Source organism: Dermacentor andersoni, chromosome 3, assembly GCF_023375885.2.
Source record: "Dermacentor andersoni chromosome 3, qqDerAnde1_hic_scaffold, whole genome shotgun sequence".
NCBI classification, from domain to species: Eukaryota; Metazoa; Arthropoda; class Arachnida; order Ixodida; family Ixodidae; genus Dermacentor; species Dermacentor andersoni.
In genome coordinates this window covers 99,658,515-99,685,212 of record NC_092816.1, presented here as the reverse complement: position 1 = coordinate 99,685,212, position 26,698 = coordinate 99,658,515, and the positions used below count along the sequence as shown (strand labels likewise).

Genomic DNA, 26,698 nt, shown 5'->3' with positions numbered 1-26,698 from the left:
GTAATGTTTCACATTATTATCTAGAAAGCCATAAGCGGTTGCAGCAAGAAAACTATCCAAAATAAATTATTTAGTTGCAGACACAATTTCCTTTAGATGTTGACAGTACACAGTGCTTGTGCGATGTTCAGCCGTGAGAGATGTAAAACAGGAAGCAATATATCGCGTGTCGCAGCTAGCGCTGGCCAAGCTGCTCAATCAAAATAGCTTACTTAAGAAAGATGGCGCAAAATACGTTTATAACACTTATGGTGTTCTGCCGTCAGACGTCTAACGACTGAACACCGTAAGTTCTATAACCGTACCTTTCACCCTGCTTTTCAGTCTTTTGTTTTCTTTTTTTCGTTGAAGAGCTTGGCCAACATTAATTGGGGCATTCTGTATGTTGATATCAGTACAAAAAGTGCACCGCTGCCAAATCATCGAAATTCGATTGCATGATGCCCGGGGACGTCCCAGGCGTGACAGGAAAATTGAGCTACCATATACGTGTGCTGCAGCCGCGATGACTTGAGTACCTACACTCCAGTGATGCGCAATGAACACTTCTGCCTCAGCCTATAGACAACTGCCTCCTCTGGCTGGCGTCGCAGCTTGAATAGATTGAGAATTCGCCGTCGCAACTGCGCGACAAATCTGCGTGAGGGAGCGCGTGCCCGGCACCGTGCATCTGCGTGGTGCGCGGTCGCTTATGCTTACATAATGACTGCAACGAGCAACCAACTAATCCCTGCAGCCAGCCAGCCAGCTTGGCAGTCGTTTGGCCAGAATAAAATCAGTCTCTCTTCTTTTTTTCACCATTCACCAAGCCGACTTAATTTTCATCGCAGTTCGAGATCAGGAACATGAAGACGAGTCGTAATGACCGAAGCGGCAATAAAGCAAAGACAGATACGTGAGCAAACGTGATCGCTTCTTCTCACGCTCTTTTGGCGACCCTCTCCGCGGAAGCTACGACCCCGCTCACTCTCCTTTATGTATAAGAGGACGGCGCCGCAACCGTTAGTCGAGCAGTGTACTCTTCATACTCGAACCCGGAACACAGGACACTACAACCATGACTGGAGTAAGTGTTGTTCCCACCACTAATGACTAGCTTCTCTTTTCGCCACCGGCGTGAGATATCGAATGGTGGCCGCGCGGTGAGTTAGATTTTGCCTGTTGACAAAATACGAATTTGGGACTTGGAAGTATAGCGCAACTGGTTTTGAAGGAGACGAACAAACAGAAATTAACGCTATGCGCAATACTTACAACCGTTTTGTCATGGCGAAAAGAAAAAAAAAAGGAAGAAGAAAAGAACATCGTGCATCGTGTGCATTGTCTTCAGCGAACGCATCTGACAGCAGGACAAAAGCTTCAAGGCGTTGGAAACTATATGTCGAAGGCAGCCTACGTGGCGTTAATCGACGTAAAACGTGTTGCGTGATCGCAATAGACCTCATAAACTAAAGCGATCGGCGCTCAACTATTTCCGATTTTGCTCTTATTAGGCTGGTGAATACGAACAAGCCCAAACTGCCACCGTTCTAGGCGCTTAACCCTACGCTTTGGAATTGATGCCCGCATTGCATGCATTGCCGTACTCGCAGAACAACTGGCGCACCTTAGCGAGGATATCGTAGTGTGCTGTGTGTTTTTTCTTCCCGCGAGGCAGATTATGTGTTTAGCGAATGCTCGTGCACGCATATCCGCTGCCTGAGCGCACCCGCCGGGAGTCCTTGAAGGGGCGATACGACAGCAAACAACATTGGATTAACTCTCCGACGTTCCGGTTCTCGACATAGCGCGATCGCCTGCAAAGCGAGGCCACGGCTTTAGCGATGCGACGCCGTACCATCCAGTGTAAGGTTCCCGAAAAAAAAAAAGAAATTGCTGAGAAGGAAAGCGAAATCAGAAACCGTCTGCGAGGCATCGGCGTTGCGTGGTCATAAAACGAGGGTTTATCTGCCGACTCGGTTCTAAATTTAGCCCTCGCATTATATTGAATAAACCGTTGATCGTATTCCAAGCACTAAGCTGTGAAGATGCGAAAGCATTTGAAGGAGACGTATTGGCTCGCGGACAGTACAAAGCGCCAAGACGAGAACGTGTGTTAGCGGTAAGGGAATGGTTCGCAGCTTTAATTTCTTTTATTTTTTGATGACCGCGCCTTAATACTCAAGATTGACTCCTGGCCAACCTGGCCACCTGAACAGTGGTGCCATTTGAGTGGGAGCGTGACTTCACTCACAAAACATTTCGTCCTTTGAGAAACAAAGTGATAAAAGCGCAATTCGACTCCAGGCTGTGCATTTCGCTTAAAACAAAATATCGCCGTTCCGTTCATTATATGGAATTGTTATGTCGCGTTCCTGAGCACAATGCATTCGCTTCATATGCAATTATCTGAAGCACGCGGGCTGTGTTTTTAACTAGAATTCTTAACAGGACGAAAGCGTGGAAAGAGGCATTTAATATTTGTGTTTACGGAAGTACTAATGCGTGCAAGTGTGTTGAAGCGAATGCTTGAAGGAAACCGGCCAGGCTGTATAGCCCGATTACACAATGTAAAGAAATTGTATCTGACAAGCATATCGCACGTCTTCTACGTATGAGGAATACTTCTGTTTTATCACATGTCGCCATTTACTTCCTGTGACTTGGAAGGTATTGTGAACATTTTGCCCACGTACTGAACTGTGACACTTCTCATAGAATGACGTAGTTATGACAGAGCGCGCTTACATCCTTGATTGTACTTACTCAAAGGGATCCTTTACTTTTACTCAGCTTGGCGACTGGACTATGTTAAGGCCTTTGACTTGGTCAGGATCTCCGCAAGCGTTCGCGAATTCACTGCGTTTTCCTTTCGCCTCCTCCCCTCCTCTCTCTATCTCATCTTTCGATTCCCTCTTTGCCGTCGCCAAGAGTAGGGTAGCCAACCAGACGCATTTCTAATTAACATCCCTGCCTTTATATTTTCTTTCCTCCTCCAATTTCTCCTGAGCTCCGTGAAAACTTCCGGTTAACAAGCCTGTCATGCAAATTTTTGCTGCCAACAATCAAGCGCGAGAATCTTGCTGTCAGCAGCCCAACTCATCAGCAACTCAGCCAACACATTTGGTTGGGATGGAACGTTCTCTGTATTCCAATGCAACAAATGTAGACAAAATGACATAACTCGTGAAGTGGAATGCGTTGTGAAAAGGTATAACAAGCCTCGAAATATGAGGGCTGTTGCATAGCTGGAACACTGCACTTTTCTTAATTGGCTCATCTGCGCGCACCGCATGGAGTCAGTGTCTGCGGCGATCCGCTGCTGAGTGCGAAGACGGCTTAAACTTCCTTCCGTTCTATTTCGGACACCTTTAATGGCTTCGGTGGTAGCTGCACTATGTTGACAAAGTCAAGGAAATGCAAAAAGGAACAGCCTATAACAAATTTTTATCTCAGCGCGCTTACTCGGACATAAAGAGAGTGTCCTGTATACTATGTACTGTCTCTCTATCTCTCATTTCGATTTGCGTTTGCGCGCCAGTGCACTATCGATGCACACCGAAGCCGTCAACGTTACATTCACGTAAAGTGAACACTAAAACAAAGAGTGTACGAAAATTATAAACGTCACCCTATCTGTGGAGTAACTGTGCGTGATAACCTTTACATACTACTTGTACATGCCCTGCCGTCTCAATTAGGCGTAGGACAAATGAACTCAGTTACTTACCGAAGGAACAGTAACGGTGTGGGTAGTAGTGATTCAACTCTGGTAGGATACGAATGGCGATGGTGCAGTATCGCTCCGTTACAGCTTGTAAAACTAAACTAGTAGTGTACTTCGAACTTCGCAGCAGCTGGTAGATACATCTTCGTACACCTGCTCGCAAACGAATAGTAATAAAAAACGTATTCAGAAACCTTAAAGCCAAGGATGTCAGACTTAACTGGATTGTACTTTTGTGTGCGTATATAGCAGTGCTCATTTCAGGCTCCCCAGTGCAATGTATATATGCCAAAAGCCGAGAAAGCAAGCGCAGAACTTTTCTATGCCTCAGTTTGCATTTTAAACTTTTTAGACAGGTACAATGCCCTGTCAGCCTTCGTTGAGCCCTGCGGCACGTATAGGCGCAAGCACAAGCCAATTAAATCCGACTTCATTGAATTTGAATAACGAGAACAAGTACCCAATTGCTGGTTGTGCGTAACTTTGTTTCAACCTTTTTAAAAATGCCCAGCAAAAATTTCGATTAATGAAATAATTGATATAAAACCTTGCATCGAAAGCGATTAGTCGATTAAAAGGTAAAATGATGAATGATTGATCGGTAATAGAATAAAAAATTATTTGACCATTCCCTAAAAGTACAGGCTTTCCGGCAAAGTTTGAACCAACAGCAATGTTCGTATACACGCAATTCTTGCAGGAACCGCATTCCTTGCTGCGTCTGAAATTAGAATAGGGGACTTATAACAGTTCACACATTCTTTTTTTGGTGTAAGGTGAATAATTTGTCCTATGTAGATGTAATAGGTAGGCATTTAAGTCAGAAAATACACGATTGGAAAAGTTCAGGCAGTTCATAGTTCTTGCACTCAATAGCGCAGGAAACTCTACATTACATGATCAAGAAACATCACTTTTGTGGCCGGCAAGTTTCGAGCATAGCGATAAGTTCCGATTTATTTTAAGAAGACGCCGATTTCAGATCACTACACGAAGAAACAAAACAGTGGCACAAATAGACAGGAGAAAGCGCATATTTGTGTTTCCGTCAACTTGAGCTTCCGTCTTGTATCTTCGTGTAGTGCTTTTAAATCTCCGTGTTCTTAAAATAAATAAAAATGAACCCACTGGCCGCATTTATTGCTCCCTTTACGATAAGTTCTTTCGTATAATACATTGGTAAGTTGCAAGCAATGCCGATGAGACGTTCGATGACAATCAGTATGCGTGTGTCTGAGGAGAGATAAAATCTAAGTGAACACTTAATAATCAATTTACTCTCGAAAATAATACATACAGTTTTGATAGCATTGTTAAAACTGATATATTACTCTTGTGCCATACTTCGTGAGCAGATAGCATGCAATATATTCAACAGGGCCCATAGTTTGTCAGTATGGCATATTTCTTAATGTTCTGCGCCTGACATCAGCTTCTCTACCAAGGCGCTTAGTGAGGCAGCACTGTGAATCGATTTCTTGCTGTCCCTGTCATCAGGGAATGAAGAACTTTTCGTTTCCAATGCACCACGCATGTCGCCTTTGGCCTTCACAGACTATTACAAAACCTGCTTCAAGACATGCTTCTTGAGGTAATAATGGGCTCATTTCGCAGCTTCATGCCTGCCTGCTCTTGGCCCTGGTCTCCAGCGCCGCCGCCGGCTATGTCCGTGGCTCCTTGCTCAGGAATGCCGCCCTTGGATACGGCTATGGACAATATGCCACTGGATTGGGCGGCTACGGTGGCTACGGCCTGGGTCACGGCTACGGCTACTCCGGGCTCACTGGCTCCGGTCTTGGCTACGGCGGTGTCAGCTACGGTGGTCTCGGCTACGGTTACGGTGGCCTTGGCTACGGCTACAGCGCGCTCGGCCGCACCGTTGCCGCTGCTCCTGCCGTGACCCGTACCGTGTCTGCCTATCACGCTGCTCCAGCGGTGACCGCAGTCCACGCTGCGCCGTCGTACGCCACTTACGCCTCCGCTCCGGCTGTCACCCGCTACGGCCTGGGTCACGGCTACGGCTACTCCGGGCTCACTGGCTCCGGTCTTGGCTACGGCGGTGTCAGCTACGGCGGTCTCGGCTATGGTTACGGTGGCCTTGGCTACGGCTACAGCGCGCTCGGCCACACCGTTGCCGCTGCTCCTGCCGTGACCCGTACCGTGTCTGCCTATCACGCTGCTCCAGCGGTGACCACCGTCCACGCTGCTCCGGCTATCACCCGCTACGCGTCCTACGGCGTGGCCCCATCCGTCGCTTCCTACGGTGTCGCCGCTGCCCCAGCTGTCACTGCGGTCCACCACGCTCCAGCCGTTGCTTCGTACGGCGTAGGTCTCGCCCACGCTGCCCCCGCTTTCACCGCGGTCCACCACGCCCCAGCCGTCGCCTCCTACGGCGTTGGCCTAACTCACGCCGCCCCAGCCGTCGCCTCGTACGGCGTTGGTCTTGCTCACGCTGCCCCAGCCGTCGCTTCTTACGGCGTTGGCCTCGCTCACGCTGCTCCAGCAGTTGCCTCCTACGGAGTCGGCCTGGCTCATGCCGCTCCTGCCGTCGCCTCTTACGGTGTCTCTCACGCTGCCCCTGTATACGGTTACGGAGTTGGATCCCTCGGCTACGGTGCCGGCCACTACGGCTACGGCTACGGCCTCGGCAGCTATGGCCTGAACTACGGTTACGGCCTGGGTACTCCCTACCACTACTCCAACCTTCTCCACAAGAAGAAGTGTAAGTACCGCCACCACACAATGGTAATGGGCCTGCACTGCCCAAATGCCCTAAACGCAAAATATTCATTCCATTTATGCAGTGAGGAGCCCCGCTATGTACAGTAGGGTTCACTATTCGCAGTAGTGGGGTGCACGCGCAGTTTTTTTTTATTCTGTCAATGTTCAATGACACAGATTTGTAGCAGATGACTTCTCGTTGGTGGCTCTCTCACCTTTTTACCCACCTGTGCAGTTCACTGACACAGACGTAGCCAGTCCTTGCAGCATGAAAGAAAGTGGCTAGAGCGTCAGAGAAGTGAGAATACTCCCTAGACAGTACTATTTTACAATACACCTCACGGTGTGATTTTTTGCTTACTAAGCTGCAATTAATGTATTTCATAAAATAAGTCAGATTTTCTTGCTTCGGAGCTACACTTACAGGAAAAAACGTTTTGTTGGGTCGGGAATACTACATAAAGACGGAAGCAATTTCATCTACCTGCAAAAGTACGTCTTGTGATGTCTTAAGATATTCTCGTTTCATTGCGAGGGCTACTGCGGCTGAAAAATACATAGACAGCTAAAGGTCGCTTTACGGGCAATGCTAGTGAATAATATCGGCAACGCAAAAACCTTCCTGCCTACTCTTGATTGACGAAAAAAAAAACAACGTTGTTCACATTTGGCAGTTCTGTATTGTTACAAATATACTATCTACAGATAGAAACAGGAATATATTAAGATACTTGGTTTTCATCAAAAGTGCAACCAATTCATTTTCATTGTTTCGTCACAAACGGGTTGTGGCATGAAATTGATACTATTGTAATTTTATCTTTCAGAAATTATTCATCACGGAAGAATCGGCATGAACATCCCCTCATTACTTCTATGGAATCGACATTTTACTGCCCTCGTTGCTTTGAAATCTTGAATAAAGATTTCAGAAAATCTCTAATATTCTTGTTTCCGAACAATTTTTAGCCGTGCTTCACTATGTATGTTCATTCGTTATGGCGAACAATAGAGTTCAGCACCACCCTATCACAGAGATTGAGTACGTTGCCGATTGACAAGGTTCCACATTGTCACACATTTCTATAATACAAACCTCCTAGTTTTGGTGACTTTCACAGAATAAGTTAGTATATAAGACGCACCTGTGTATGACATGAGCCTATTTGAGCACTGTGGGCATTATAAAACGTGACTACGCAAGCTTGTACACACATCGCTAAATGGCGTACGTCCTGATTTCAAGGGATTAAATTCCGTTAACAAATGTTTCACTAGCTGCAAAATTTAGCTGAATAAAACTTGAACGAACCCTCTTCCCAGGCGAAGGAAACCGAGGTATATTCCACTGCACCCAAAGTCATCGAAGTCCCCGTTCTCCTAATTACTGTCAAAAAGGCTCACCGACTTCGCCCCGCAATGTCGCTTGGGTACCATCGGCGGCCTGTGAATAACTTCCAGGCGAAGTTGTAACCACCTCAAAGCATATTGCTGCCGTTACCTCTGCGGCATGGCGTACTCGAGGCGAACACATGAAAACAGGAGAATACAAAAGCGAAATGGCGACCGGAAGCCGGAAACACTGTGTGACTACTGCTGGACTGCCGGTTCTTCTCGCACGGCCGTGCGTATGATGCTGGGGATAACATATTGATGCTTTTTTACCTCGCTGATGCCGCGCGCCCCAGTGTAACTATTGTGACGAATAATTGTGAATAATAGTGCTGCCTTTTTTATTGCGGTAGTTCAATAGGCGCCAATCACAGAGGCAGCGATATCATGGAGGTCATGATGGTGACCCTTACTGCGGTAGCTTCGCTAGCCGCGCCACCCCGTATGGTGAAACCTCGGAGCTGGGATCTATCGTCATAGTCATGCCGAAGTTGAAACCAGATTTTATTTCTTTCAGAATGCTGCTGTGCATGTGTTCTTGTACTTGTAAAAAAAGACGCACATATTCTTTTGGTTTAGTGCGCATGGTTTTATGCATATATAAGACGCACCAACAACAATTGCTAAAGAAAAAACTGCGCCTTAAACACCGGAAAATACGGTGCTTGTGGACTTTGCAAAATCCTTTATAAATTACCAGCCCAGCATCAGCTCTGTGTGACCTCTTACTCTGCCTTCAACTACCTCAGATGGCGTCAAAAGTAACATGAATGCTTGCTCTCTCCCTCCCAAAGTAGTAACAATGTCAGACCGCAGGGCGACGTTTCAGAGTCACGCCGCAGGGTGACTCGGAAAACAACACAATTGCGTTCATTGCGCAACTGTACAGGAACGTTTGCAAGAGCCTACCCTGGAGCCTGTTATGTCGCAGCCTTCTGTCACAGCAGTCAGCCGTAATGTTAGGTAAATATTCGTTGAATACGTCAAATTGACGCACCATGATAGCACTTCTGTGCTTTATAGAGCCAGGTGCTCTTCTCAAATGCTTCTACATGCCTCTTGTCCAGTCGCATGCAGTAGCTTCAGAGTTATGGTCAAAAGCTGACTTCGAACTAGGCTCTTACGCTCGCGAGAAGTTGCCTCTGGCGCCAACCTTACTTCTATACGAGACATTCCTTTGTGTGTCGAAGTTTCTGCAGCTTGTTTATTGGTTATTTCAGTGCTTGTCAACAGCTGCAGAGCCTTGGTGACAGCTCAGTAGTGCCTACAAGAGCATGAACATAATACGAAAACAGAACACAATTTCCAGGTATATTCCATGCTAAAGTAAAGATACAGGGCGTGAGTTTGCATACGAATCTTAAAAACGTGTGCTTGCTGCACTCAATTGCGTCAAGCATCGACGCTCAATTGAAGATGTTCGTGTCAGATGAACTGTCATTGTACACCTGCTGCATCCATGTCATATGGCAAGGCGTAGAACGATTAGGGTAAAACACGTCAGAACAGCTGCTGGTTTTCAGAGATGGAACCCGGAGCTGCAACGATACTAGTAACATGTGACAATCAATCAGCCCACGTGCCACTCGTCGCTAGAGCTTTAAGGCGAAACTACGCGGACGCTTGCGGGCGCTTGAAAGCTCGCGCCCACGCGCGTCACGCCTGCGCACGCGTTGCACGCGTCGAAGCAGCGCGGCGCGAGCGCAGATATATTCTCCAGGCAAATATCGGTCTGTGGCTGCCTCACAAAAATACAAAACGACGTCTATCAAGGCGAAAATAGTGAAGACCGCCATTACTTGCCAGGCGCGGCTAACGCAAGGCGCGTCGGCACCCGCCTTGACGCGCCGCCACGCGCACGTGTAGTTTGGCGTTTGGGTAATGCGCGAGTCTCCTTTCACGCAATGAAAGCGCACTTAATTTCACTAGCAAGCTTCAGTAGTCATAGCATCGGCGCCGGCAAATATATCTGTCGCCGCAAGTGCGAGTGAGTCGACGCTGCACGACTTCTATTAGGTTACTTTGATGGGCACTTATAGAATTGTACAGAGTGGAAGCAAAATTTAGTCGCGGTCTGACAAGTGCGCAGAGCAATGTTTCGAAACTATCGGGGTGCTGAAACATATTTTTGTAAGCCTAGATATTATGCCTAAACGCTTCACTGCATGACTGACAACAGCGGATACGGAAAGGCGAAAATCCAGCCTTGGATCTACATAAACCGCAAGTGTCGCGCACATCAAACACTCGACGACTACTTTTCCGCGGCAAAGTGTAAACAATATTCGTCCGCACAGACGCTTTCTGGTAAAAGGCACCACACTCACTTTCTTCACAATAATTTCAAGTGTCTTAGTAGGACACCAGTGATGAATGTAGGAAATGTCCTGCTTGCAGTTATTTACACACTCTATTCATCGAACAATTTTATTTCGTCAGTGAACATCAATTTTTTTTTTACTTTGTTTCAGAAGTGAGAAAATTCTTACCAAACAGCAAAAACCAAAGTGGTCCTAAGTTGGAGCCTTGAGGTGCTCCAGACAAATATGTAAATTGGCCGGAACATTTATAAAAAATTGGCACTGATTTACTCAGTTAGAAAGGTAGCTTTCGAACTACTTGAACTTGAACTCGCACAAATCATTTTTGTGCAGTTTAAGGGGCAGTAGCTGATAACGCACTTTGACATGTTCGAATGCTACAAAAACAGACCACTGTCAGAACGATTGAGTCAGCTTTGAACGCAGGATGCACCAGCGGTCAAGAAAATGAGTTGAAAGTTAGAATACGGCAATCACTTCTTTGCTTCATTATTCTGAGAAACACACAGGATAATTGTCTTGGGACAATACTTTGCAGATTTGTGAATAAAAATGCGTGATGATGATAATACATTTTTATTAGGATATTAATGAGCCATGCATAGTTTATTAATAAATCATCGTGATAGATCTGCACGCACACGCAGGTTTCTTTCATTATTGATTCAACAAATCAATTGTTAATGTTAGGAAGAGAACTTCTGAACTAATTTATCGTGACATAATGCGCGGTGTTCACATTAGTATAACTCTTTCATATTCCCAGGTCACGCTATAACATTTCAAGGAAGAGGACACCAACATTCAGTGCGAACAGTTATATCCAAATGTTCGTTTATTGTTATCTATGGTGCGCTGTATGCGCTAATATACTTGTACTTCAGCCATTAACTTGGCCAAAATTTTAGATTTAAGGCCAAAGCTACAATTCTGTTTTCACGGAAATTCCATCATTTCGCCGTATTTATGCTTCTACCTTTCTTTTTTATTTGTTCTTTTATTTCGCGGATTGTTTTATTCAGTGCAAAGACACACGAGGAAAGCACTTAAATCAATTTTAATAGTAGCCAGACGATGTTAGACGACCTTCACACCACCGCAGCTTATTTTTTAGTAGAATGGTGGGCAGCATATCAGCCAGACATAAAGTGAAACATGATGAGAACATGAATGTATGTTAGGTTTTCCGACCTCGTAATAATTCCTCTAAGTCTCGTTACCTCCTTTTTCCCTCTGCACAAAAATTACATCCGAACTCGAGCGCTTTAAGCCTGCATCATGTGACTGCGTTATCGCATGCGTGCAATAAATCTATAGAAAAGCATTTATTTGCAAAGAAGCATTGATATAACGAAAGGAGTCAATGCATTCTCTAAATATTCCCACTTGTTTAGGTACTGGAAATGACATGATGGAATGAAGTAGCAGTGAACTTATTCAGCCACTCTAAAACAAGTACGGCGGTGTTGAAAACGAATCAACCCAAGTTAACCAAACCAGCAATAAAAACTAGGCCTAACTAAAAGCTAGGCTCAAATAAAGAAAAAATGCTTTTAGTCCGTGCTCTTCATACGGCCTCTGAGCGTCTTCAGCGCCAGATTTCACCGTATAATATCTCAGGTGCCAAATCTATGGCTACATCCAGAAGCTCTAACATTGCAGTCTGTACCGCACCTTCCGTTGCACCTTCCATCAAGCTAGCAAATCTAACGGAGTCTAAATACGCGAAACTCCGACAGGGGGAGTCGCGGGCTTGTAGGCTACCTAGCTCAACGTTACTAGACTAGCTTCAGTTGTAAAACTCCCCGCCCGCGCGCTTACAGCCGCTGTCGCCACTTCTGTGACAGCCGCCAGAGGGCAACGCTGTTCCATCGGGCTCCACTGCAGACGCCTCGTCACAGCTTTGAGCTCGTGCGGACGGGCAGTTTGCGCGTGTTTCACGCTCCCTGGCGTTCTTCCTTGTCCGAATTAGTGATACCACGAGGAAGTGGTATCCACCTACAGCAATAAGATTTATCGTGCCAGTTCGTTAATATTGAAAGAAGGGTAAACTGCACGAAAGGAAGAAACGCATACAGCGAAGCGCAGAAGCTGCGTTTCTAAATGTCGTGTATTTCTTCCTGTCGTCTTAACGTTTCGCGCAGTTTAGGCTCACGAGCCTGAATATCTGGCCAAAGTGCGGGATTGTAGGATGATCTTCATCCCCACTGAAGCTTCTCACCACGCCAAAGAAGCGCTACAAAAAGAAAGATGAGGTCGGTCTTTCTACACACAAGCCACACACAAAAAGAAGAGAAGAAAAAAAGAAAGAAGTCGGATTTTTCATTCCGTGAAGTTGCTTAATCAGCGAAGCTGAAACGTGCGGCCCCTGTGTTTATCACTGGGTTAATCCCGATGGTTCATTAAAGTATTTCTCAGTTATGAGGTTACACACACAATCGGCTGCGACGGAGAGAACGACGTCACTGACGGCATGCCCGCAGTCCGCAGTTGTCGCTTGCGTTCGATGTCTCGAGTTAGCTCGGCGGCGTGGTTAGCAGCCTTCGCCTGCGATTTGCCGCTTGTGATTCTTCGAAATTAAATTTCTTCAAAATTAAATCTTTCCGTTACGTAAGACCATGAGTGGCTCATACCCCCGTAAACGCGGCCTCCCCATTACGACGACAGAAGTGAAGTGAAATTCTACGCTGGAAAGATGAACGGCCACGCAGCCAGCTGTGGAAGACGACGACGAACGCGGGAGCAGTGGCACGAGCGCGTGCCGTTGATTTCGCAGAGAGTTCCCGGTCGGCACGAGGAATCGCTCTGTTTCACGCCGAGCGAAGCGTCGCATTGCTGGGAGCACAGAAAAAGTGGTGCGCCGAACTGTTGACATCGTTCCGATAGCGGCCTATGCAGCCAGGTACGCTGCACGTCGGCATCGTCTGATGATATTCTTAAGAAACTCGGCGGAGGCTACAGTACCACGGATGACATGCTTGCTGAAATTCGCTGTCAACAACGAAGCACAGAATACACCAACGCTGCACCGCGTGCTTAGTCCGGCCCGCCCGCGTAGGCGGCTGATGAAGTGAAGCCGGGCGCGACTGCAGCGCCACGAAGGCGCGGGCGGGTGGCGGTTCCGCGCAACGGCGCCAAGTTTTAAAACTGAAGCTAGTCTAGTAACGTTGACCTAGCTAGCCACCATAACCTAGCTTATGGTCGGGCTGGTGCCATCTAGTGAAAAAGCGCGTAACACACCGGTTTAGGAGGAGGGCGGCGCAAGGGAGCGACGGATCAAGGGCTCATTTTGTATGTGCTTCCCACGCTTAGCGCACCATCTGGTGAGCGCTACGGAAGTGTCATATTCCGTGTTTTAATGACCTACTTCAATGGTAGGCGCGCGGCGCTACTGGCGCGACTTGTGAGTGGCGCGCTTTATGTTTTGTAACTTGAGACCATTTATTCCAACCTTGGATCATGGATATGCTTTCGCTGCAATTTAAAGTCCATCAAGCGTTTTTTTTATTTTATTTTCATCCTGCGCCTGGCTTTAGTTGCGATGGGTACACCGACATCGAGCAGAATTTTTTGCTCATGAAGAAGACCATGAGTTTTTTTGTTCTAAAGGGTCAATTCCCAAGAAGACTCGCATTAGTCTTTACAGCGCGGGAATGACATTCTCTGAAAGCATAGCAAAATGGAACCAAGGAATAAATTAAATTTTCTTCTTGGGAACATAATCTTTTAATAACTGAAATGCATTGCCTGCCATACATGCGGAGCTACAACATTTTGCAGAGTGAAAGCAAATTTTGGATTCTACGTGGCTGAGTATTCTTGCGGATCGGTTAGTCAGCTGGCACACAACGAAATGCGATGCGTAATGTCATGTAATGCAAATGGCAATCTCGTGCAATTTATATTTCTGCGCCACAAAAGTATCATTTCAACCTTATTAAATTTTCACGTTTAGGCTCCATTCACAAAGTATGCCGAGATGCATATATGCGACTATCGCGCATGCACAACTCACATACATATCACAAGGAGGAAGGCGATTTGTTATGCTTGTTAAGAGAAAAAGGGTGATAAGAGCTGTGTGCTCAGAGAAGCAGAACATACATCTACATATGTTGAACCTGCTTTATCCCATTGTGGCTATTAACATACCCAATCTGAGCTCGTGAGTCCAAGCGCGACGCTTAAGCGATAAAACTCCTTATTTTAACATCACGGGCCCTCATCCGCCAAGAACAGCCCAGCGTGTCGCCATCTCTGACTCAGAAAACAACGCTTTGTGCATGACGTTTCCAATGAGAGCGAACACTCCGTGTAACTCCTGATGTTGCACTTGAGGCGCATAAATTTAAGTCCCCAATACAATAGTCTGCAATATACCGTCTGTTTTGCAGGCTTGCATAGGATGCGAAACGGTTGAACTGCCAAGTCATAGCTTGTTTGGTGGGAAAGCATGTAAATATATAGACATTGTTTCATGCGCAACGCTCGTTTCATTTTTCTAATCTGACACCGGGGTAGCAAATAATGTGGACTAAGTTTTCATTTTCGAACATCACAAGAACTTTGAACTTCAAATTGCAATATCTCATTTCGCTCGAAAAATTCAGGATATGTGAGTTAGAGGCACACATGATCCTTGCGTCGCAGTGGCACATGCTAATTTTGGGAGATTTTTGAAGGTTGGACAAACAACAAGTGGCTCATGCTCAGTTACCCGACAATGCGGTAGGCGATACAGTAGGAGTCGAACTCGCAAAGCTTTCCGTTCATAAGTGCTGCTTGGTATTGGCAGGCCGTGATGACGGGTTTCCATTCTCTTTTCTTTGTACCGCGGCACTGCTTACTTTTCATTATTATCTATTATCATCATCGTGAGCTTATTTTTTATGTCGACTGCAGAACGAAGGCGTCCCGCAGAGATCTCCAATTACTGTTGTCTTGCACTAGCTGATACCAAATTGCACCAGCAAATATTCTGATTTCATCATCCCACCTCATTTCCTTTGCGTCCTCGACTGCGCTTCTCTTCCCTCGACACCAATTATATAACTCTAACTGTCCACCGGTTAAAATAAAGTAACAGTAAACATCAAAATAAGCGATGTTTACTCTTACTTTAAAGTAAATGTTGCGTCCATTTTCATTGATTTCTTGTTTTGATGTCGATGACATAATTACCTGTTTTGTACCCTTCCATACACTTGCTACGTCACGACATTGCAAAGTATATTGACTCAGTAATAAACGTAAATGATTACACAGGTCGAAGGCAGGTGTTAAAGTCGCTTTGAAGCCACGCTGTGCAGTCAAACAGTAAATAAGATGCCACACGAGTACATTCGGAGCACAGACATGTTCTATTTCCATTCTACGACCTGTAACCTCACGTAATGATTATGCTTATGAAACATGTACCAGATGCTGAACAAAAGCATTCGATTTGCTACGTAATAGACAGTAGATTTGCTCAGTGGAGTATGAAGCATTCAAACCAAAAGAAGCTAAGGTTGGTCCTTCTTTCATAGGAATCCGTAGAACACGAAATTGAAACGTGTTTTCGCAGAAGCTGTTGCATGTTTGTTTCGTGGACACATGGTCCGCAGCTACAAAAGGTGCACAATTTGCGGATCGGCGCTTGGACCGCAGCACGCGGCGTCCTACTACCGAGCCGCTTCGGCGAAAGCATGAGCGTTTTTTTCTGGTTCCGCATGAGTCTTGGGCAGCCAGTTGAGTTGCGACGCGCCCATCCTCAGGAATGCGAGTAGCAGACTACTGGAATGCAATGGGGTCCAACGCGAGCCGCAGGCTAATCGGACGGGAAAGGGAGACCATGTGCAGAAACTGCGTCGTCACCTCACTACAAGGCCTACACCGGCTACACGACGCTACACCAGGGTGGAGCCTCTGCTGCGCTTAGTCTACCGGAGCGCTCACTGTGGGCGCTCCTTAGTCTCATACTGCAGTATTCCGCATCACTGCTCCTTGATGGGGCGGCTTCCCTCTCAAAATAGCATATTTTACGCATTCGCACCAACTTCACATCCGTTAAGGAAGGTTCGTCGTGGACCCCGACGTAGAAGACTCTTGTGTCAAAATAAACGGAATGAAAATTCAATTTTGAGTTCTGAATTGAAAAAAAAAATTCCACACGCCCGTTTTCCATTCGTAACTGAATTATTATGTCTATTAAAGAGTAAGTTGTATAGTTTCATCCCACATCCGTTGCAGCTAACGAATTACTCTAATTTGACAGCCTACATTTCGGTGACCAGTCTGACGCGCACCTCACATAGTGTTTAGTGCTCGCCCTTGCGTTACCAAAAGTCTGATAGTGCACCTCAAAGTACCGAATCGTGTTTTTCCACCGCGTGCTCGAACAAACGTTGTCGTTCTTTTTTTCGTTGTTTATGTCTTTCAAAGCGACAGCATGAAATTTTTTTTTATTTTCAAATACTGTTGGCCGTCTTGGCCGTAACAGGGTGGGTACAGCAGGTTTGCACAAAGCGTAAAAAATGTAAACACTTGACAAACGTAATTAGGACATGAAGCAATGAATGTTGGAAATACAATGCAAAACAAATAACGAAATACAAATACAATAGTTTGGCTAAGAAATACATGTTTCTAACATTGTGACAGTGATATTGGAAGCAGCATAAAAGAAAGACTATTGTATGTATTTCTAGAATAGTGTGACAATGTTTGCACGGCACCACTAAGATACAATTTCATAAAAGATTTTTAACGCGTTCCTCAAAGATTTTAATGCTTCTCGACTGCAAAACAGACGCCGGCAAACAGTTCCATTCCTTAATCGTTCGCGGAAAAAAATGAATAAGCGTACATGTCCAGATATGCTTTTGGAATTGAGAACATGCAATGATTGCTTGATCTGACGTTTCTAGCCTGCCTGGGAGCAAGATAGGGTGTGGTTTTAATATTGAAGCGGCCTTTTGACAACAAAAAAAGAAATTTAAGTCTAGCCAACTTCCGCCGTTGAGCCAGTGGAGGCAAATCTAGCAACCGAAGAATTTCGGAAACAGAGTCAGTACGATAATACCGGGAAAGAATGAACCTTGCAGATTTTCTCTGTATCTTCTCAATGCGGTTTATTAATCCTGATTGAAACGGATCCCAAATGACACTGGCTTACTCTAACGTTGGTCTAATGTAAGTTAAATATGCAAGTAGTTTGACGGGTGTCGTTGCTAGCTTTAATTTTCGGCGAAGGAACCATAACTTTTATTCTGCAGCTCCACAAATTTGGTCTATGTGTGATTTCCAACTTAAATCTTTCGAAATTGCTAAACCTAGGTATTTTATCGTTTCAGCTTCGGTTAGAATTGTTGAGTTCATCTCATAGTTACACTCAATAACATGCTTTGTTTTGTTTGCAACTCTGAGCATGACTGATTTAGATTCGTTAATTTTCATTTTACTTTTTGCGGCCCAGACTTTACAGCTTTAAGGGCTTGACAAAAGTGACGCCTGATCGTTTTGGTTATTGATTTCGCGATATAATAAACAATTGTCTGCAAATAACCGGATGGTTATGTCGTTACTTATGTTATGAGCAATATCATTTATGTAAACTAGAAAAAGAAGTGGTCGTAAAACGCATCCCCGTGGAACGCCTGAGGTTATTTTTAATTGGTTAGATTTGTTACCATGTATTTCAACGTATTGTGTCCGATCTGTAAGATATGAGCGGATCCACATAACATCATAACTTATATTCATTTCGATCAGTTTTTTAATTAATTCATTGTGTACGACCAGATCGAAAGCCTTCGAGTAATCTAAAAATACAGCGTCGACCTGCTTTCTATTGTTCAAGGAAGCTGAAAAATCGTTGATCTTTTCTGTCAACTGTGTGACAGTCGAAAGGTACTGTCGAAACCCGTGCTGGTTGGGAAAATAAGCTTTCTTGTCTTCAAGGTAGGTGTAGTTTGACTTTGAAACTATGTGTTCAAGTAGCTTGCAGCATACACACGTGAGTGAAATTGGCCGATAGTTTCCAATATGTTGCCTTTCACCAGACTTGTGAACCGGAACCACTTTTGCGACCAGCCAGTCATCTGGGAGCCGTTTTTGTTTCAGCGAAGAATTAAAAATGATCTCTAGATAGTGAGCTACCCATTCCGCATATATGCGCAGAAAGGCATTTGGTATGCCGTCTGGACCTACAGATTTCTTATCGTTAATTTTAAGCAAAAGAGCTACAATGCCTTCATGCGAAACCTGAATATTAGGCATTGGTGATGTGTACGGGGATTCTAGAGAGAGGAGAGAAAGACCATCTGCAGAAGTGTCAGTAAAGACAGATTGAAAAAAATCAATAAACATACTGCCATACGCGAGTTATTCGACACAAGTTCACCACTAGCGACAATGACACTTGGACATTCGTTATTATGCGACAAATGGCGCCAAAAACGGTGCGGATCGTGCTTCATAAAATTAGTTAATGTCACGTCATAGTAATTTGTTTTAGCAGCAGCCATATTTGTGCGCAATATAGAGCTTAGCGCCGAAATTTTATTATGATCTTTGTTTGACTTCTGTCTCTCACGGTTAATTTTCCGCTTTAAATGTATAATTTCGCGGGTTATCCACGGGTTCCGTTTATTTATTTTCTTCTTCCGAGTTGGCACAAATCTGCTTACGCAGTAAAAAACAATATCTTTAAACGCAATCCACATCGCATTGACGTCATCCGTCGAAGTGAATTCACCAAAACACAGCGAAAGATGATCAATAATGCTTGTGTCATCGGCTCTATCGAAGCACAGAACATGCGTAGTACTACCAGCCTTCGGGTATACAGCGGTAGACTTTATCTCCACATAGACTAGCTTATGATCCGAGAGGCCGGTTTCAACCGATACGTCGTAGTCTTCAAATCGCCCGTCTAGGAACACCAAGTCTAATACAGATCTTGATTTCCCAACTACGCGTGTGCACTCATGAACTACCTGTTGTAAATCCTTACTGAAAGCTATTTCTAGAAGTAGTTCACAATGGGCATCTCTGCGAGGCTGAACGCTAAGCGTGGACCAATCGATCCCTGGCAAGTTGAAATCCCCAGCAATGATTAAGCGACAGCTGTGCTTTTTAAAGCTTTCTAAGTAAAGCTGCATATCTTCAAGATAGGAAATGGGCGATTTAGGTGGTCTATAAACAGTTCCAAGAATTATCCTTGTTTTATCTAGCTTAATTTCACACCAGATGCTTTCATGTGTTGGGATGCCAGTAATTTGCACACAGTCAATATCGGCCTTGAATACAATAGCAACTCCGCCCCCACGAGCATCTCGGTCTCTTCGTGTGATATTGTAATTAGGTGGTACGAGCTCTGGGCCGTGTATTTCGGGCCGCAGCCACGTTTCGGTTATTGTAAGCAGATGGGGATCGTAATTAGCCAGGATATATTCTAAGTCTCTAATTTTGTTTACTAAACTTCTAGCGTTCAAATTGATCAAGCGGAAGGCATTCGAATCACATTTTTTGTTCCGTCAGTCACCCGTACCAGCAGTAGGGCGTCTGTTAGGATACGGAACCTTCACACGGCTGCGCTTTGATTGATCCCACGTGTACATGGCCCACTCCGCGAAAAAGCCGGCGTCTGTAGCAGGGAAACGGCGCCTAAATTCCAACTGGCGGCGACGCCACGTCCGGTGAGCGCCTTGACGTAGCAGAGCGGGCAAAACGGTCTTGCGTGAGGGGAGAGGGTGTCGCCGCGACGCCACACCATTGAGCCTCGACGGAGCAAATTCGGCTAGGCGACGCCTCGGGCGAGACGGTGCTCGACGGAGAGTCACTCGGGGGGCACACGCGTGCGGGTGCTGCTGCTTCGCTCTTGGAAGTCGGCGTACGGGCCCTATCTCTCTCTCACCTCCACTGGGCTTCGCTCCTGCGCGTGCCTGCCGGCCTTAGCACCCGCTGCTGCTTCCTCGCTCTCTCGTCGCTGCCCTCAGGAAGTCGGAGGCATGAGGCGTTGACACCGCAGGCCTATATACTCGACATGGAGGAGGCATGCTGTTTCCTTGCTTCCTTGAGCAGCACGGGCCGCTATGGTACGTTACTCACAGCCCAAAACAAAAAGGACCACTCTGCGGCGTTGAATTGGACCTTAATGCTTTTGCACTTCACAACTCATAAGTGCTTAGTTGTCTTTGGATTGCTTTTGACGGTAAGCCTGGAGTAAGGACGCGTAGCGTGGCGCATCGGGGTGTGCGTACGTGTGTACACCGCGACGATAAGGCGTGTACACACTTTCACATAAAAAGATGGTGAATGAAGAAAGGCGGCAAAAGAAAAGGTAAATCCAGTTATACGGTTGTGAAAACAGGAGAGCTGTGGATCACCCGTGTTTCCCTTGTGCCTATCGGTTCTTTTCGTGTGTTAGTGAATAATTATTGGTTTAGTATGATCATCCTCTAAATTTATTGCTAATGTTTATTACTCGCATCTTGTCATTTATCATCTGTATCGTTGCGTTGAGCTAGGATATGCGGTTCATGTTTCTTAGGGAAACACAAAATAACTCTGAACACGCTGACGAGCACGCCGAACACGCCGAGCACACACTGACGTTCTAGCCGTTCACCGGCCAGCGCTACGGGACTTCGCCACAGTTTGGCTTCTATGACGCGAAAGGGCGACTAATGGGGCGCGCTCTCTCATATATACCTGTTTCCTCACTGCTCCTCCTCTCCCATCACCTGACGCGCGCTGATCATCTGTCGGCCCAGCGAAGAACGTTGGCCTCGTGGACGCTCGCTGTGGCGGTGGCGCCATCTGTCGGCCTAGCAGGGAACCTTCACCTGGCAACAAGTTGACTTGAGCGAGTTTGTTCACCTTGAGTAAAACTTGAAGCAGTGCTAAGACGAAGACTTGTAACTTTTAGCAGCTGTTAAAAGTTACAGGCCTGCGCCGCACACGCAGCACAGACACAGCGTAAGCTGGAGCAGCGGCTACATGGGACCCCCATTTTCGTCACTGCGAGTCTTTACGGCTAAGTATCTTCTCGTCGTTTTCACCAGAACGATATGCACTCTCCGCCCAGTGTCAACGGCGAACTGCGACCTGTCCGGCTCTCTGCACAGCGGCCTGCTGAGTCCGATCTTGCCTGGTTGCGGCTGCACGCGTAGCTGTAGGAAGCGCTTCTTCGGGTTCCTACCTTGCGAGCAGGCGCCATAAGGTGTACCGGAAAGTAAGCACAGGAATCCAAATTATGTGCCGCCCCTGTCACATCCTTTGAACCATTCTACGGTAAGCTGCTGTTGAAGGTGATGATGATCATGGCATCCTCTTCGAAACAGGATTGTGACAAATAGTTACTTATCCTGCTACGCCCAGGCTCTGCTGCATACAGCATGCAACTGCTATGTGCAACTGCTACATGTTGGGACACCTCGTCCAATATAACGGAACTGCAGTGCAACGTTTCTACGTATCAACGCTACGCGGCGCACATATGAAATGACACATTGCGGTGGTAATCATGATGATGATGGCAATTAATTGGCATTCCATTTGAAACGGGATGCTGAAAAACAGACACCTAGCCAGCATGATTGAATCAGCTACACAATGTATATTTTTCCAGCATTCTTGCATACAGCTCCTTAAACTTATTTTGCTTCCTCAAACCTTTTTTAACTGTCTTGTACCGCTACATGTGCATCTGCTACATGGCGTGCTAGCTGGTGTAATAATATGCAAGTGCAATGCAAAATGTGCACTTATCGACGCTACGCGGTGCGCATCTGGCATCGTGTTTCTCCTCGCGCGCTAGGACGCGTTTAAAGGGCATTTTCCCGCTGCATGCTAGCAAGCATTGGCGTGGCTGAGTGGTCAATAAAGAAAGAAAGTTGGCGTGGCTCAGTGGTAGAGTGGCTGATTCCCACGCAGCGGCCATGGGTTGTATGGAGGCAGAACGTTTTTTTTTTTTTCTCATCGCCCGGCGATAGCTGCTACGGAAGCCGGACACCGGTGTGGGCGGCGGACACCATCGCCACCCGAAACGGCTATTGGAATGAGCCCATAACCGCCTACGTTGTAAAAAAGGAAAAAAAAAATGGGTGGAGGAACTTAATGGCTGGAGTTCATCTATCGAGCATTACGTGTTGCGTTGCGTTCTTTGTGAAAGATTACAGGCCCCAAGACGACCTTCTTCCTCTAATTATTCGCACACGCTTCATTTGCGGTGCCAGGCGTAAGGCCGTCCTGTTTGCTTTATTTATTTTTGAAATTTATAAAGCCAGAAAACTTCCAAGAAAGCAAAAAGAAAATATATATGTTTTTCTAATCAGTAGTATTTCTTCATTGTCTTCTTTGTACGCAAGTGTTTGCCCACATATTTACTGCGGTCACGCGCTCTTCCCGAAAGAAACATTCTTGTGCTTAGCCCTCGTTACTCTTTCCAGTTTCAAAATTGCACGTAGCTCCGCGCAGAAAGCAAATCGGTAACTTATGACGGGCGCTTGCAAAGCAATTCTTGAGAAAGACCGGCGCATGGCCGAAACGTCAAATGTTTTTCAACGTGGTAACTGGTAAGCATGATGCGAGGCATTTCCTGAGCGCGCGCTGCTTCCCTCAGTATCTCTGCCCCAGCGTCACCGCAACGGCCACTCGGCTTCGAGCACCCTGGTGCAGTGTGTGGCGGCCTTGCGTTCTTCCTTGGCTATACTAGTGTGTACCCTAGCTAAGCCTAACTAGAGTACACCCTCTCCGGCGTACTTTTGCTCCAACTGTTTCAATCGGCCGGAGCAAAGTTGCGCCGCGGCGAAATCGGAGGCCGCGTTTCGCGGTCCTGCTCCAGAGAGCGGGGAATGAATCGGCAGGAGCTAAGGTGCGCAGGCAATCTCGGAAGCCACCTTTCGCTCTTTCTTCTGTCTTCATGCTGCCAAGTGTAGGTAGCGCCACATGTCCTTGTGATGATTCTGGAGCGAGCGGCAAATGTTGCGACACATCGAGTCGCTTCAACGCTTGGTAGAGCATGTGCAGGTCACGTATTCTAGGCACGTGTGGCGTGCCCTTCTGTTATCACCAAGTTCAATAATTTATATCTTGCGTCTAAACTCACTTGGTATTCTGTACGCTCCATCATCAGCCTCTGTTCGGTAACGTCGCAAAATAAGGTGTCTCTTGGGACTATTTGGACCGAAGTTGTTGGAGTGAAGCGTAAGACCTTACGCTGTGTTGGGTGTAATAAAAAAAATGAGCTGTGTATACACTTAGCCTTACTCATTCATGTACAATTGACTGCTCCCATGCAGCAATAAGAACTTCTGAAAAAACGAATATAGCTTGAAAAGTGAACGAAGAAACGATAAATTGGAAAGTGGTAATAAAAGAAACTGTCTTCCTCGAGAAATAAAGAAAGTACCGAATGCAAGTCTTACGGTTCTCACCCGAATAGTCGCGGAGGAGGGCTCGATGCCGCGCGATCCTCATCAGAGCTTTGAATATATACCTAACTATCTATTAAACACTGCAGCCCCCTGCTTATCTTACCGCCTCCAAAAAAAAAAAAAAACTATATAACTTGTCACTTCATGAAAACCTGTTTATCTAATGGTGCGCTAGGCCAAAGAACAGGTGAGTAGCTTGACCGCGTATTTTGTCCCTGCAGTGCAGTTTTCCACATTCTATAGATAAGCTAGTTTCCAACGGCAAACTGCGTATAGGATAAATGTTATTCATGTGTTGCAGGTATAAAAAAATCCGCGGCATTTAGCTGTCCCCCTAATGGCTACACTATTAGGATGCCAGTCAGCGAAGTAAGTCCTTGCTGTAGAGGGACGATAAGATTAGAACTCAGAATAGAAAGAAAAATGGAAATCAAAGAAATTATTACAGCTTTTGTTCAGTGACTGAGTGGGAACAAGTCGTTTCATGCTCAACGTTTCAGCTGCTCGCAGACTTCCAAAGACTGAACGTTTCGCAAGCCTGGCCTGGGCTTCCACCCTTAGAAGCATATATAAATACCTTGCCAGAAAGGCATTGTTATATCAAAATAGTACGCATGAAGCTAAGATAGCCAAGGCCAACTGCGACACGTTTTAGGTTGTTCCATTTGTACAAGAAAACGACCAAGCGCGCTAAAACTCAACACACTAAAGTATGGCCACACTACATACCTGGCTCTTAGCGGTTGTATTCTGCTGCACCTTGTATAGAGAAACGCGTAAGGAAATAATGCGATGTGACATTGCATTGCTGTGATGAACAACTTTATTATTTCATTGCGTCCATAGTCGAACACGGCGCAAGATTGACGGAGATTTCCACAACTTTTCTTTTCCAAATAAGTTACAGATGAATGGTTCCTGCGAAAAGCAACACGAAAAGGTATGTTACTGAACAGCAATGATAGGAATCGCTTCATCATTCAAATTGTTTAGCATCACTTTCTGACTATTTCTTTGGAAGAAAAAAAACGTTATCATCCACCCTTGAAGAAAAAGAAACAGGTGGACCCCTATTTTTAGCACTGCTAATGCAACGTTTCTGTCTGTAAAAGGGGCTGTCATTGATTGCGCAATGAAATTACTATAACATTTTACGGTTCCATGCATTTACCGGCAGAACTACAAGGATGTATACTCACACTTCTTCTTGCGGAGAAGGGCACCGTAGTGGTAGGGAGAGCCAAGGCCGTAGCCGTAGTTCAGGCCATAGCCGAGCAGACCGTGACCGTAACCGTAGTGGCCAACACCGTAGCCAAGGGTGCCAACACCGTAGTTGTAGACTGGGGCGGCGTGGTAACCGGCAACAACTGGGGCAGCATGGGCGACAGTGGCGACAGCTGGGGCGTGGTGGACGGCAGTGACAGCTGGGGCGGCGGCGTAGGTGGCCACGGCTGGAGCAGCGGCGTAGGTCGCGACTGGAGCGTGAGCCACGGTGGCGACAGCTGGGGCGTGGTAGGTGGTGGCTACCTTGGTCACGGCTGGAGCGGCAGCGTAGGTGGCAACAGCTGGAGCAGCAGCATAAGTGGCAACAGCCGGGGCGGCGTGGTAGGCGGCAACCCTGGTCACGGCTGGAGCAGCAGCATAGGTGGCGACAGCTGGAGCAGCAGCATAAGTGGCAACAGCCGGGGCGGTGTGGTAGGCGGCAACCCTGGTCACGGCTGGAGCAGCGGCATAGGTGGCGACTGGGGCGTGGGCAACGGTAGTGACAGCTGGAGCAGCGTGGGCGACGGTGTGCACAGCTGGAGCGTAGCTGGCGTAGCCCAGACCGTAGCCGTATCCAAGACCACCGTACGCGTGGCCGAGACCATAGCCAAGACCGCCATAGCCCAAGCCGTAGCCGGTGTAGCCAGCGAAAGCGCTGGTGGCAAGAGCCAAGAGGACGCAGGCACGGATCTGCAGCGTTGCCGGTATACCTGATCATACTGTGCTTTTTCGTGGGGTTGTTCTTATCGTTCTGAAGACACAGCAATATAGCTTGCACATATTGACGTATTGAAATGAAGCTTACGACAAGCGCTCTTCCTTTCATGGTCATTGTTATTTTGCTGTCCTGTTTTAACAGAACACTGTCATCAATTTCTGAAGCTTTGAATGACGTAGATAATAGTGTCATCTATTCTTTCTTATTGATCATATTTCTCGTGATTGTTATCAAGTTACAACCGAGAACTTGCTACATGTATCCAACATTCCAGCTTGAACAAATTTAAAGTTCTATCACCTATTTCCTCGAGCATCTTGCAAACTCCTGTATGCTTCAAAGTAAAAAAAATAACTTTAAGGTTAAAATATACTGAAAGGCTTTTGCATCACAATTGGTTACAAAGTAATGTGGACTAGCCAGGGATAAATCTGCCGCTTTGCTTCTGCATATGGCTTAATTAATTAGAATGTTTCGGGAAATAAAAACTTCATTGAGAGCCATTTCTTTTTCCGACTCAATGATTTCGTTGTTCCTTCGGCTATGGAGCTAGGTACCGGGAAGATAGGCTTACTTACCATGGTGACTTTAGAGCTGCCGTAGAGCCAACTGCTGAAAGTACTGAATTTGCGAGCTCTTTTATACGAGAAATTCTTCCTTAACGGTAACCCCCTAAAGCAAAGTCAACAATAAGATGTAGTAAAATAAAATTTAAAAAAAAACGAAGACTCTGGAGTCATTTTGTTATTCCGCACGTCTCTGTACAGGAGTAAAACCGGACGTGGCATTGGCAGTGTACGTTGGCCGAAGTGTAATGAAAGACCGCGCCTTAACCTTGACGAGGACGCTTGTGAGAGTACATAGCGAAGAGTTGAAAAAAAGAAAAACAGGATGCGATACTTGGTTCAGCACGGCATAGCGTTACATTTAAGAGTAAGAAGTCATCATACGTCGTAGTGCGCAGGAAAGGGTAAGCCGTCCTCAAGCGGCACGTAGTAAGATTTGAAATGGAATAAAAAGAAATCGTAAATGTTCACTCGCATATCTTGGAATCTATGGCATGTGAGGCGGTAAATAAATTCAAGGCCACTAAGTTCGATGCATACTGTCACCTTGTTTTTAATCCTGGACACGTGTACTGGACTTGCACATGCAC

The 26,698-nt window shown here is 46.1% G+C and overlaps 2 protein-coding genes across 2 annotated transcripts; one reads left to right on the top strand and one right to left on the bottom strand.

The window, feature by feature from the left end:
• The first annotated feature begins 1,018 nt into the window (after positions 1–1,018).
• On the top strand, positions 1,019–7,370 carry LOC126541053 (uncharacterized). Its single transcript, XM_055076282.2, has 3 exons — positions 1,019–1,066; positions 5,321–6,428; positions 7,255–7,370. Coding segments are annotated over exons 1-3 (1,119 nt in total). The 5' UTR covers positions 1,019–1,057; the 3' UTR covers positions 7,257–7,370.
• Positions 7,371–24,366: 16,996 nt separating this feature from the next.
• LOC129387359 (uncharacterized) lies at positions 24,367–26,448 on the bottom strand. The gene is made up of 3 exons (XM_055076290.2): positions 26,121–26,448; positions 24,761–25,514; positions 24,367–24,479 (listed from the first exon to the last, which is right to left on the bottom strand). Coding segments are annotated over exons 1-3 (759 nt in total). The 5' UTR covers positions 26,124–26,448; the 3' UTR covers positions 24,367–24,477.
• Between the last annotated feature and the right edge of the window lie 250 nt (positions 26,449–26,698).